General features: G+C 43.8%; 1 protein-coding gene across 1 annotated transcript in view; it reads right to left on the bottom strand.

Moving 5' to 3' along the window:
- Positions 1–525: 525 nt before the first annotated feature.
- Positions 526–14,054, bottom strand: part of thsd7ba (thrombospondin, type I, domain containing 7Ba) — a 127,575-nt gene continuing 114,046 nt past the window's right edge. Inside the window, exons 21-28 of the mRNA XM_071915740.2 lie at positions 12,653–12,798; positions 8,804–8,975; positions 5,848–6,021; positions 3,918–4,013; positions 2,660–2,742; positions 1,459–1,651; positions 1,020–1,107; positions 526–692 (exon numbers count right to left, since the gene is read on the bottom strand). Coding sequence (XP_071771841.2) covers positions 611–692; positions 1,020–1,107; positions 1,459–1,651; positions 2,660–2,742; positions 3,918–4,013; positions 5,848–6,021; positions 8,804–8,975; positions 12,653–12,798 — 1,034 coding nt within the window. The 3' untranslated portion in view covers positions 526–610. The remainder of the gene's footprint in view (positions 693–1,019; positions 1,108–1,458; positions 1,652–2,659; positions 2,743–3,917; positions 4,014–5,847; positions 6,022–8,803; positions 8,976–12,652; positions 12,799–14,054) is intronic.

The following is a 14,054-nucleotide window of genomic DNA, read 5'->3' as shown; positions in this document are numbered from 1 at the left end:
CCCGGACCGATGAAACGCCCTACGATTCAAATGTCAAACGTTCCGCCGGTCCGACTTCGAACATCTCGTTTGACTCCGGCTGCTGACCCGAAACATGTCGTCTCCCTCGCGTCGCCCGAGTCCAACGACGAGGTGGCCCGCCGCGATTCTTGGCACATAAAAACTCCAAAACCGACACCTGAGGATCCGCTTCGTCTTTGCAAAGTCAAACAGGACGCCGTCTCCGAGGGGTCTTGGTGTGTTGAGGGTCACAAGCGGTACTTTTGCTGTATGTCCACATCGCGAGCGGTTCGAGAAAAGGGTCACTGGAGGTCCATTCATTTTCGAGTTGGCTCATGTTGACCGCGGACACTTTTGCTTCCTCTCGAGGAAACGTTGGCCGCAGCTGAAACTTCGGGCTACATCGCCCGTCAGCAGCAAATCATGTACGAACCTACCAACATTTGTCCACTCTTTAGTCGCAACACTATTGGCACTACAGCAAGCAATCGCCCCGCTCAAACTGTCCGACAGTCAGGTGTGTGTGATGGGCGATGTGCTTTGCTAACAATCTGAACGTAGTTAGGAGTCCGTGCGGAAGAGTGTGTCCTTGTGAGGTATAGGAGCCCGGTTACATGTCCATGTCGCCGTCGTACGCCAGGGTCAAGGGCTTCTGTGGCGGAGAGGACGTCTTTGCGGTTTTGGATGGCTTACTGGAAAAATAAACACATGCAAGAGAGAGAACAGGTGACTGTGAATGCGTCTGACTTTGTCCCACGGGGGGAAGTTAAATTTAATTTCAGCCTCGACAAAGAATCCCATTATCTGATAGCGGCAGCAGGCATAATATTGTCTGAAATATACGTCATCACTTGACAGGGTTATTTTCATGCTAGGAAGACGGTTAGGAATTTGCTCTGCTTCTCATTGTTCACACTGTCCTCTTATACAAAGCCTGTGACCGGCAATGGATTTTTCATTCTTGGAAGGCTGCGGAATGGTGCATGGTGAGGAATCCGTCGAGAAAGTAATATACGTACCAGACCAGGAATGATAACGCAATAATGAATAGTATTAAGATGAATCCAACAGCAGTCACGCCGTAAACCCACAGCTTTAATCTTCCATCTGTGCAATCAGAAAGCAGATGCTTTAATACAGAGTATTGGATATATGTCTACATCATTTGTCTGCGTATCTCTACAGCTTGCTTTCTTAGAAGCCAGAAGAAGAAAGCAGTATGTTAACTCTCCTTTCAAACACACTACAGAGAAGCAATTACATTTGTTTTTCTGAGTACGTTAAGGTTGTACAGCATATAACGGTGAGCCAGGGAATTTTTTCTTCCAATAAAAACACATAAAAGGTAGAGCTAGAATGAATTCCATCCCCAGCCTAGTGATCCTGAAGCTGCAAAGCCAGGTTCAAAGGCGGGAATGATCTTCAGGCCGAGCTGTGAAGTCGTCTCCACTTCAGTACCTGGGCCAACGGGTCGCAAGGTCCACTCGCTGAAGAAGTCCTGCGCCTGGGACGGCCCCGGTTTTAATCTTCCCGAGTTGGTCTTCACGTCAGCTTTCTTGTTGTCCGCCCCCGGGGTTCTCGTGCAGTAGTCCAGGAAGCCGTGCGTGGTCATCACTTCGGTGTAACCCTTCTCACACCCACACACACCACTCTGCATGGGAGAGGGGGCAGGACGAACCTCGTTTACAGCCGCCGCGATCGATCGGCGTGATCATTACTTTCCCATAGCCACAAAACACCATTGACACAAATAGTCTGTGATGTATGGGGACTACTCCGCTCTACTCTTTCAAAGACATTCTACTATTAAAGTGACACATTTGATTTATCCCGACCCTAAAACTTTAAAGCAAGTAGCTTGATGGATAGAGCATTGCACTAACTTTTCCAGGATTAGGGGGCTGATTTGTACTAGGGCTAGAAAGGCTAAAAAAACAGTATGCACTAACGGTGCTGTAACGATTAATTCCATTATCGATTAATTTATTGCATTTTTTTTCCGACCAGTTACCAGAGCTCAAAGTGATGTCTTAACATTGCTTACTTAGTCTGACCAGCAGCCAAAAAAAACCCAAAGTATTCATTTTATAATATGAAATAGAGAAAAGCAAGCAAATCTTTGTGCATACTGAATATAAGCATGCACCAAGTGTAATATACCAAATTCATAATGTAATGTCAAGCCTGGTGGGTTCAACATTTGTTCAGTTTTTCAGGCTTTTTATCTGTATTCAATTTCAAAATGCTATTAAGTACACTTCAGACGCTGCCTAAATAATAGGCGGTGTAAGCTTCAAAACCTCTTAACCATTATTTTTGCCACTTTAGCTGCAGTTACATGGGGGGTACTCTAAGGGGCAGTAAAAGTTCAAGCTTAAACATGTACTTTGTCATTTTCATTGCGGCCCATGAGCCGTTTCCCACATCCAGGTGTAGTCCCTCACTCACACTGAGCCCGCAAGCATACTGCAGTAGTCTTAATCTGATAATCCTCTAATGGCTGCTTCTTGACAATTGAGAAAAAATAGGATCTATCAAAATCCATTTTAACTCCCCACCTCCTATTTGGGATCAGCAGTAAACAGCAAACAGACATACTGAGAACTAACTGTTTACGGGGAAAGAGCACAATGCCAGCGCCGAGGTGCATGCATCTTACCGGTGTGCAGTGGGAGAAGGGCTTGGTGCACGGTGGATGGCAGTGTCTGACCGTGGTCGGCCTGTTCTGCGGGAAACACCCCCCTGGAGAAAGACACAGGTTCTTACCACTGTTGCTTTACCCATTGATCACCAAATTAATGTAGTGTCACACCTGATTAATGGGCTCAGTTGCCTATCAGGTTTCCTGATCAATCTGTGAACATTTTAATTCCAACATGGAAAATTGCATGTCAAAATATCAAAGAGTAATGCCTCGGGCTCTCGCCTTCTCTGCAGAGAGAGATTATTCCTGCTGAGCCAAAGACACTTCCTTACAGTGATAAGATCACTTTCACCTACTATTTACGGCACATCAAGCTCGCCTAAAGCTTTCATTCCCTCTGCGCAATTACCTTTGTTCTGTTTCTCTGTGCCTGCTTCACTTCCCACAAATACAAATGCATGATTATATTTATATGGATTGAAAGCCTCCCGGCTTAGACTCTGGCTTATTGATTACTTATGTTTAGAGAGAGCGGAGAAATCAATGGAAGCTGCGATGAGAATGGGCAGATCAAATAAGGTGTTAAATTCAACTAGAACGCTCCAGCAAAATTATTCTTTGTGTGTGCGTTATTGTGTGTGTGTGTATGTGTGTGTGTTTGTGTCTGTGTTAACATGTGTGCGTTGTGGAGAGAGAGAGAGAGAGAGAGGGAAAGTAAGTACATTGACCCTGCAGGCCTTCACGTTCAATTCTGAATTGCTGCTCATATCTGATTTTTTGGATGACTGTTCATATCTAGTCTAGCATGTAAACCATATCTGATACTAACACGAACTGACAGATTAATAATAACATAAAATGTCACATTTGTTTTTTATGTGTGTGCTTCTCCTGCTTGTTTCCAACACATTTCATGTGCCTTTGAGTTTTGACTGAATTGAAGTTTCCCAAAATACCAATCAGGTCGGCCATTTGTTGTTCTTTCCATTGTTGTGTGTCGTCCTGCATGCTAATGATGCTCAGCCAAGATGCCATGGTGCCAAAATTACACTTGTCTCTTTTTGCTGTTTGCACTGATTAGAAAACATAAGATCTGTGTCACATGTGAAGGAAAAAATCTCAATCGGGTCACTTTCAGCTGCAGTGTGAACAGAGCCAAAAAGACACAGAGATTTTCATATTTGTGTGCATGTGTGTGTGTGTGTGTGTTTCTGAGAGAGTGTATCTGCATGATCCATCTACAGGGTGTCCAGAAGACACTAGAACTGTCCACCTGTGACATTGACGCCATCAGAGCGCTGACACCACACGGCTCTCTCATTGTCGCTCCATCCCCCGGTCCTCCATTGGTAGCTGTGGCATTTTCCCCCTGTAACAACGGCAGAGAGGCAGGCAGTGCTCATTAGCAGTTTGTGTTGGGCATCCAGGCATCACTTCAGGCTCCCCTGAACATTAGCCGCCGCCTCTTTCGCAGCCCTGCAACTTCACATTATCAGGAAAGGCATATTCTGGCTGTAGCGAAACTAAAGGAGCACATTTTCCACTGAGCGGTAAAGCGGTGTGCCACGATTACTAGACAAAGGTATTCTGGGGGAAATGAGATGGAAGGAATTGGGTGGAAATATATGAAAGACACCTTTTGTTTTATGAAAGAAGGGCTCTCATTTTCCTGAGGGCAGCTATCAGGGAAGATTGATTTTGAACAGAGCAACAGTCATAGGCACTTGAGCCCGTTTTTATGTATTAAAGAAAATCCATCCACTTATATAGTCTTGAACTTTGAATGTTTATGTGGGGTGGACTAAATAACAGAAACGCCACAGGAAAAAGGACTTTGACTTTGAAATAACTAAATCACAATTACAAAAGACAGCTACACTGGTGAGCCATGCTAAGTTGAATGCCAATTAGCAGTCTGTGAGCTTTAAAAGAGCCCTGACAATAACCACTTTTACATGTGAGTTTTTAAAGCAGCTAATTAATGAGGCAACCGAAGCGGCTAAGCAGTTGGTGCTGGAATTGTAGGTACATTTGTCACAAAAACTGCAAAATGATTTGGCAATGGGAACAGTCTGGAAAATCATGACAACATAGAGGATGCCAAACAGACTAACTGCATCGGCAAAAAGGGACAGTGGTCTCAAGTTGAAGCTCACCAACAGGGATAGATGGACACTTAACAGGATAATTGTTAAACACCATGACTTCAAAACAAGGCAACAGTAAGCCAACGTGATCTCATAAAATTTTGTTAAATGAGCACTAAATCTGAAACACAGATTATGTGCTGTGGTCATGAATTATGTGAAGATTACGTTCCTCCACCACGAATTGGATTCTGTGACAACACAAATTTGACAAGGGTTGGGTTAAGGTTATGGTTAGGCAACTAGAACGACTTGGTTAAGGTTAGGTTTATGGGTTAGGTCTAGGATTAGGGTTAGGAACTGTTTCAGGAACTGTTTGGCCAACGAACAAAACCTGGAGCCATGGAAAAGGTAATGTGGTCTGTTGAGTCTTTCAGCCTTTTTCTTCCATCCAGACAGGTTTACATTTGGAGAAAGCCAAAGAAGCCTTCAACCTACAACTGCTACTCATGGTGGTGGATCTGTAATGGTATGGCAGCCACCTACTGGGAGTCATTAGGTCTGATGGTTGCTCTTACATAGTCGTGTAACGGTCACCCTAGGGTGCAAAAACTGTTCCCTCAAGATGTTCCCATATTCCAAGATGACAATTCCTCCATACACACAGCTAAAGAAATTCAAGAGAGTTGCATGAACAGCAGGATGAAATCTAACAGCCTCCATGGCTCCAGTCAGCAGATCTCAACATCACTGAACCTTCATGGGCTTCATGGGATTTCCACCTCCTTCATCTCTCAAAGAAGTGGAGGCTTTCCTTCTTGAAGAACGATATCCAGAAGGCCCTACTCCTTATTACATACTTCATAATATATTGTTAGGTGTTTCCTTTATTTATTGTCCACCCCCATATACTATGAGTCACATATCTGGTTGACTGTCCATAGCATGTCTCGCACTGTCCCTTTGCGCCGTATGTGAGGCCCTGTTGTCCCTGTAATATTTGTGTCATTATGTACTGTAGGTTATCAAGACGTCTCTCCATCGCTGTCAACAAAAAGTCTTTTATAACAGGCGAGTAAAGCGATGTTATTCATATCTAAGTGGTTTCCCCGGTACCTTTGCAGGGCTGGGTCTCAAAGGCTTGATGTGGGCAGCTGTCCTGGTTCTCCATGACCTGGATGACCACCGCTCTGGAGCGGGCTTGGCGACCGGTGGTCTCGAAGCTCCGCCCCTCCAGACAGGTCAGCTGGCACGAGCTCCAGGATGACCACTCTGTCAAATGGCAGTCTCCTGAGGGCAAAGAGAAAAAACAACAAAGATCACCGACGGCCAGAACTTAGTCAATAATACTGTACTTCTCGGACACCTGAAGCTGGTTTATATTCCGCTTGCCTGGACTATTTCAGGGATCATTTTATTGGCTCCCCTGCTAGCTCCTGGAACATTTAAATGAGATCGAAAGCTACTTCGACTCATATCTGCGGCTGATAATGTACCAAATGCACAAACAAATTACTCAGACAGCCCAGTGGGCATTCAAAAGTAATAGACCAACCAGAGTTATAAATTATACAATGCAATCTATAACTCTGAGACCAACTATAAATGCAACACCCAACACTGAAATTTGTCTCTTAAGAAAAGCAAAAATTATTTGGTTTCCGTTTTTCTGATCCGCCACTGAGTTGATAAAAGGTGGCTGATCTATTCTGCAAGTCTATAAACGTATCAACGCTTGCTCCGCTGAAGGTCAAACATCAATATCCGCTGTAATCCTTGACGAGGACATCTTGCAGTGATAATTTCACCCACTGCCACAGCTCCTCAGCCAGCACATCCCTTTGATTCTCTGCCCTGACCGGCCATTAGTGGCTATCTGTGGACTGACGCAGCTCATTATCTTTCATCTTCATAGGAATCCACTCTGTTCGCTCTTCCCTCACGCTGCTGGGGCTGTGGAGGCAGCTGCGGTGCACTACAAACACCCTCGCATACGCACACGAGCGCACGTGCATGCACATGCACACACACAGAAGCACAAACACCTACAGCCTTCACACCAACACACACACACACACACAAGCACATCTGCCACTGCCATCACATCCTCCTGATCCGGAGCCGAGGCTCACAGCAAAGGTGGCTTGAGTGATGAATCAAGGCTGGGATCAGAGGGGAGATACAGCCGAGCAAAAACAACCTCTGCAAGATGGTGTCTCTTCAAGGCGAAAGCTTAAAAGAACAACCTCTTTCAAACAGCCGTGCCAAAGGAGATCCGAGGGTGTCAAAGCATTTCATCTGATGATAATGATGTTAGTTTTTTTTCTTTTAAAGATGACAGGAATGCAGATATATGCTACATGTAGCACTCGAAGTAAGTGTGCCTTAAATGACAAAAAAAACAAAAGATTCTGAATGTGAAATGCCTGATAGAGTCAAGTGGTATGGCTCATAGATGATGGCTGGTCAGCAGTTCCCTCACTAATGGCAAAAGCTGCATTCACATGTGGCCTAAAAAAAGCCATGCTGAACGGCATCGCGGCGTGTCAGTCAACCGCAACAGCGAGCTGACTTCCTGTTGCCATGGCGATTTTGAAAAACAGGAGGTTTGACCAGATAATCTTTTTTTCTCCCAGATGCCAAAATTGACTGTCAGAAGAAGACAGCCCTTGCTTATTCACTCCAAATCTTCATTGGATGGAGCACAAACCATGTGGGGAAATTCAACTTTTGTCGCCAAGTTGCATCTACAGGCGGTAGGAGGCACTCTCCACCAGCATTGCCGTGCTTTTATAATGTCATACTGAAAACATTGAGCACCTGGTTTGCCATCTACCGCGTAGCGCCACAATGTGAATGCAGAGTAAATATTGCAGGACAAGGAAGCTGATCCACGACCTTCTCCTGATGCACACCGCTACTTCACAACAGAGCCAGGTGGTTCACCAAGGGCAAAGCAAAAAAACATGAACACTGACCCGTTTAGGTATCAAGAAAAAAGTTATTTTTATCCAAATATACGGCGTTTCAAGAGAACCTATAAAAACAAAATAGAAGCAACCCAATTTTGCGTGGTTTAATATAAACTAGACTGAAACAGATAAAATGAACTAAAATTGTTTGAAGTGTCTGGCTGTGTTTTTATTCCAAAACAGAGTACGGGCTGGAAAGTGAGTTTTGAAAGCCAGAAATTTCAGCACCTGACCATCGTTGAGTCACTGGCATTGATCAACAACCATATCAACCCCCTGCATATATATATGGTCATGTGGTGCATTTTGTGGGGCAGTAAAAACCTTTCTTATTGACCCTTTAACTATTTCAGTTTGATGGAAATTTGTCATTTAGATCCTGAGAAAACTAAAACATTTGAAATGCAGTGACACTGTGAGCCCAAACTGCATACATTTAAATACATTCATTCTAATTATTTTAGCTCTATTTGAGTCATAAATGATGGTTAGCCTGATATTCAGACTGAATGGTCCAATCATTACGACTCCATTATTCAGCCTGAGATTGCCTCCTTGTTAGCTGTTTTCTGTGTGTGTGTGTGTGTGTGTGTGTGTGTGTGGGGGGGGGTTATTTTCCCCTAACCAATCACTAGTGATTGACATATCTGGCCGCTCTGATGTTACTTCAGTCGACACTGATGCTGCAGCCAGTTAGCCTCTGCATCCATGGTTAGCCAGCCATTTACCAACTTTATCGAAATATGATCTTTGCAAGGACAATATGTTGGTTAAGGGGGTGATTTCAGCAAATCGATTAAGGAAAAACAGTTGCAGGAATGGTTCAAACTTTAGTCCCACCCGCAAAGGCGCTGATTGGTTCGATTGTTTCTCAGAGCGAGAACAAGCCGTTGACTAGAGCAACACCAGACTCTCTGAATCGCTCGACAAAATCTGAAAAGTGGGCGGGGCGAGATTCAGGAGTCTGGAACCCAGCTGAAATGATGGTACTTTGTTTAAGCTCATTTCATCAATGATAAAACTTCTAAATCATCTAAATTAGAATTCCTTCATCTGCCAATCCGATTGAACTGCAAATGTGTAAGTATATTTTTCTGTACCTGGGCAGGGGACGAAGCAGGGCAGCTCCAGCTCCTGTTGGCTCTGCTGCTGCTGTTTGTCTCCGCACAGCTCCTCCTGCACTGGCTGGGCAGAGGGCGAGTCAGGCCATTCTCCCCGATGGACCACACATGACAGGTTCCTTCTCCGACGCCCCTCACCACACTCTGCACCCTGCACACACACACACACACACACACACACACACACACACAGAACTGTTGTGAGATGCCCAAAGGATTAAACACAGGTTCAGTGATCATAATTTAGTTTTACAGTAAGAGCAAACTTATTACAGAAGCATTAATTTGACTTGAAGGAATTGCCATTAGGCATTTTGAATGTTTTGGGAGAGAATACAGAGGCAGAGAATGTACTATATCAAAATCAAAATTTCACTTCATCCATAAACATGTAGGGGTGTTTAAAGGCTGAAGGTGGGTGTAAAAATGTAATGTAGTTGGCTGAACTGTACATCTACAGTGATGGATATTGTACATTCACTGTAGCCCTCATCTTCAAGGGAATAGCCTTCGGGCTTACACAGTTCTATACGCCATTAAAGTTCATCAACAGAAAAAAAAAACACTTAAATATGACATTCACAATTAATAAGTCCAAACTGCACAACAACAGAGAAGCCTTTGTTAATCCAGTCGTATGGGGAGATAGACTCTGGGGATTTACAGAGGACTGAAAGACATTCAATTAAAACCCTATTCAGCTGAGACACAGAATAAAGGGGGAGATGAGATGAACATCAGAGAGCAGCCTCTGGTGTTGCTTCAGTGACGCTAGCGTGTGCCGCCGAAAAGCTGTTTCATTAACAGTTACGGCATGTTTCAGCAGTAACCTCCGACAGAGGGATTCTTCATTTCCACCCTTTGGAATCAGAGTTCGCTGAAGTCGCTCAATTCCTTTTTATATTTTACTATCGGTTCATTTTTAAATTGGGGGAAAGTCTCTGAATATAAAGATGAATATGAAAAATGAGTAAGAAATACTTCAATAAAGAAAAAAGAGGAATATGAGAATCAAGTAAAGGTGATCGTATAGTGTAGTGATAACCTCAACATAAAAAAGAAATTGATGAGGACATAGAGACCAAAATCATCCTTGTGATTGTCGGCTCTGCTGCTCCATGCTAACACTTTACCATACACTATGATGAGTGATAGTAGGCTCCATGCTAACACTTTAGCATACACTATGTTGAGTGATAGTAGGCTCCATGCTAACACTTTAGCATACACTATGTTGAGTGATAGTAGGCTCCATGCTAACACTTTAGCATACACTATGATGAGTGATAGTAGGCTCCATGCTAACACTTTAGCATACACTATGTTGAGTGATAGTAGGCTCCATGCTAACACTTTAGCATACACTATGTTGAGTGATAGTAGGCTCCATGCTAACACTTTAGCATGCACTATGTTGAGTGATAGTAGCTTCCATGCTAACACTTTAGCATACACTATGATGAGTGACAGGAGGCTCTAACACTTTAGCATACACTATGTTGAGTGACAGTAGGCTCCATGCTAACACTTTAGCATGCACTATGTTGAGTGATAGTAGCCCATGGATGTATTAAACTAGTAGTAGCCTCCATGCTAACACTTTAGCATACACTATGATGAGTGACAGGAGGCTCCATGCTAACACTTTAGCATACACTATGCTGAGTGATAGTAAGCTCCATGCTAACATGCTAAGACTTTAGCATACACTATGTTGAGTGATAGTATAGGCTCCATGCTAACACTTTAGCATACACTATGTTGAGTGATAGTAGGCTCCATGCTAACACTTTAACATACACTATGTGATAGTAGGCTACAAGCATTATCTCAAAAGTGAGAAAATGAGAAGTTCTGGCAGCTCTAACGTTGAAGCCACACCGATGAATTCACATGGCATCGCCGTCAACCAGCAGCAAACAAGTTAGGTTGTGCTTTGTTCAACTCATCGAGCTTGTTTACGCTACATAGTTTCACTCTTTTTTATTGATTTTCCTTCTGAAATGTAGTCTTTTAAGCCTACTTTTATGTAACTGTTTACATTTATCCCAGCACACGAGTGTTTAAGGAAATGTCACTTTGAAATAACGTTTGGCCTTTACAGCTAACGTTAACATCATTGGCTCAGTATGTACCGCTGGGCTCAGTACTTTGACAGGACAGAAACTCCTTTTCTCCTTCACCATGACGATTCAGTTACTATCGATCTAGTCTCTGGCTACCTGGCTGTGCTGCCTCTTCCCCCCAAATGTGACTGGTTGTTGTGCTGCGAATATTGCGCTCATTTACATTTTATTGACTTGAGCAGCCTCGTGCAGCCTCGTGAGCTCAGTTCGCATCTCAAGCTATCCCAACATGCAGCGGAACATGGCAAGAATGCTCACTTGTTTACTTTGTAGGAATAAGAAGGAGGTTGCTACACTTAGCTAGCTAGCAAAACAAAACTGATGTGATGCTGGCCTGAGCTATGTCTGGCTTCTAAATTAAAACTATTGCCTTGGTTAATCCCTAGTTACTTTGCTAATACTTGGATTACTACAATAACAATATATTACTCATGAATGATAGAGAGGAAGGCTCTGCTTGGTCATGACTTCGTCTTAAAGTCAAGATGAAATGAAAAATGCCTTTTTAACCCTTTTAGATCACATCCCAGTCATATTGTGCACCTATATACCAATATATGCCAAAAAAAATACAAAAAATCAATTTCTTTGTATTCTTATATCAAAATTCAATCATGTTTTCTTCCTGTAAAACAAAATATGCCATGTGCTTACGTAAGCATGCCCATAACCAATTTCAACCAATAATATCATGACATCCACCCATTAGCTAGCTAGCAACAGCATGGTACTTCGGTGTGTCTTCGGGTGTTATGACACGCCCACTTTTCAACGTTCAAATCAAATTCCTCCCAACGTTATGTCCCGCCTGTCTTTCCTGTTTCACTCGGAAATACGTCACGATACGGAAGTTAGATACTCTCGAAATGCCGTTTCATCTCGACTTTAAGGGAAAATTTGTTTCCATTTTCTTTGGTATTTGTGGTTTTGTCATCGATATGTTTGATATATAGCTATAGAAACATATTTCTCTCTCCCATGTAATTCATCACACGCTGTCAGGCAAGTTTGATAAATCAAACTTTTACCATAGCCTGTTGGTAAACAAGCTATTACATCCCTGTTGTTCAGCAGACTCTGAGAAGTGATAAAGGCTCATGGACTCGATCTGGTCCATGAAGCTTTTACAGCTTTTTCCGTCTTGATTCAAAAATTTCATCCATTTTTATCTTGCTTATTTACAATATTGCTACAATATAGCTACATATACTGAGTGTGTAAGCTGAAGTGCAGGCAGACACCTTGGCTAAGTATATAATACCTCTACATTATTAATCCCCTACCATTTCATATGCGTGTGTGGTGTATCGTATACAGTAGGTAACCATGTTATAACAATAACTCACTTTTAACTGCATCATTTTGTTCTACTGTGCACACAGGAAAGGCTTATCTACCATGGCTGCTGTCGTACTTATGCAGGATAGATACATGACAGGTGTGTGATGGTGGATTTACTGTGCATATGCCACTTGGTGGACATGTTCATCCAATCTTCCTTACAGTATCATGAATGCCTACATTTTTCACATGGATGACCTCAGCGGGAATAGAACCGCTCTCCCTGAAAGTGCTAGAGGCATTCTCAACTCACTGAGCTGCAGCTTCATGGCTCCCATTATGCAGGATAGATAGAATAAACCTCAACCATACCATACCACTATATACCACCTTTGGGTAAGTCATCATTAGTAGATCATACCTCTACAGTGCACGGGGACCAGTTGCTCAGCAGCCAGGTGTAGCAAGGCCTTACGGGACAGGGCTTGGTCTGGGCGAGCTGGGTGGGACAGGGCCGGCCCTCCTCGTGGGCCTCCTGCAGGATCCTCCGGGAGCGCAAAGTCTGACCTGCAGCACACCAGGAATACAAAAGAATACATTTGCGAGGTGCAATCTTAGTGCGTAGATGTCAGGTTGGCCTAACTGTTAGTGTACAAGCTGAATGCTGTTTTCATCACTGCAGGTATATTCTAATTAAACGGCTGCCCTTCTACCACTGGCCCAAGTTTTGGAAAAATTAGCAGGGCGGTTATGTCTGTTATCTGTTGTTTGATTGGGCCAATAATGGAGGGTTATAGGCCACAAAGTTTGATGGTGTTATGTGAATCTGTTGGTACATTATACGCCTTTTAGTGAGAAGCCACGCCCACCGCCACTCCCCCCTTTGGCCAATTGGTGTGACGAGTTAATCAGTTCTTCCTCGCCCCATGACCAATCTTTCCACAAAGTTTTGTGCAAATCCATTCATAACTTTTTGAGATATCCTGCTAACAGACAAACAAGCAGACAAACAGACGGAACGGGGCGAAAACATAATCCCCATCCAACACTGTTGGCGGAGGTAAAGAATAAAAACTGAGATGATTCAGTATTGGATAATTAGGTGTTACGACACTGTGCTGCACTACATGTGAGAGTCAAGAAATAAGCGCATGAATGCATAAACATGAGGCATCTTGGGATAACAGTTAACAAAAGGAGGCTGCCTCCTGTCTTTACCCGCTTAAATATTTTGCTCATGAAAAAGAGAAATTAGCGCAACAGGCCGATACGTCTCTGTGTCACCGCGCCACTTCGTGCCCACGTCTAACCGATTCCTACGCAAGTGCCTTGTTCAAGTGTGCCATTAATAATGTGAGGCAGGGAAAAGGCGACAATAAAAATGAGCGGGAGCATAGCGGGTTCGCAATTTTGTAGAATAGCTCGGTGCGAGGGGCCCAGTGGAGGCCCAGTGAAGACTTGTCCTCCATCAGTCAGCCAGCCAGCCAGCCAGCCAGCCAGGACAGAAGCTACGTCTCCATATTGCCGGGGGAGACGCCAGGCCCTGGGCGGTCACAGACAGACACGGCAGAAGGACATGCCGCCCCGCCATCTCGAAAAAAATCAAACCCAAAGCATTAACGCTCCTGTGGCACCCTGACAAAACAACATCTTAGCGCCGTCTGACACAGATATGACAGAAATCCCTCAACAAGGCTGACAGATGTGTTTCAGAATGTGCGAGTATGAACTGAGAGAGCGAGTGGCAGAAAGAGAGACGGGAAGACGGCGATGGAGAGAGAGAGAGAGAGAGAGAGGGCTGGAGTCCCCGGTGAACAGCTTGT

This window comes from Centroberyx gerrardi, chromosome 10, assembly GCF_048128805.1.
Source record: "Centroberyx gerrardi isolate f3 chromosome 10, fCenGer3.hap1.cur.20231027, whole genome shotgun sequence".
In the NCBI taxonomy this organism is placed as follows: domain Eukaryota; kingdom Metazoa; phylum Chordata; class Actinopteri; order Beryciformes; family Berycidae; genus Centroberyx; species Centroberyx gerrardi.
This window is presented reverse-complemented; position numbering and strand designations above follow the sequence as displayed.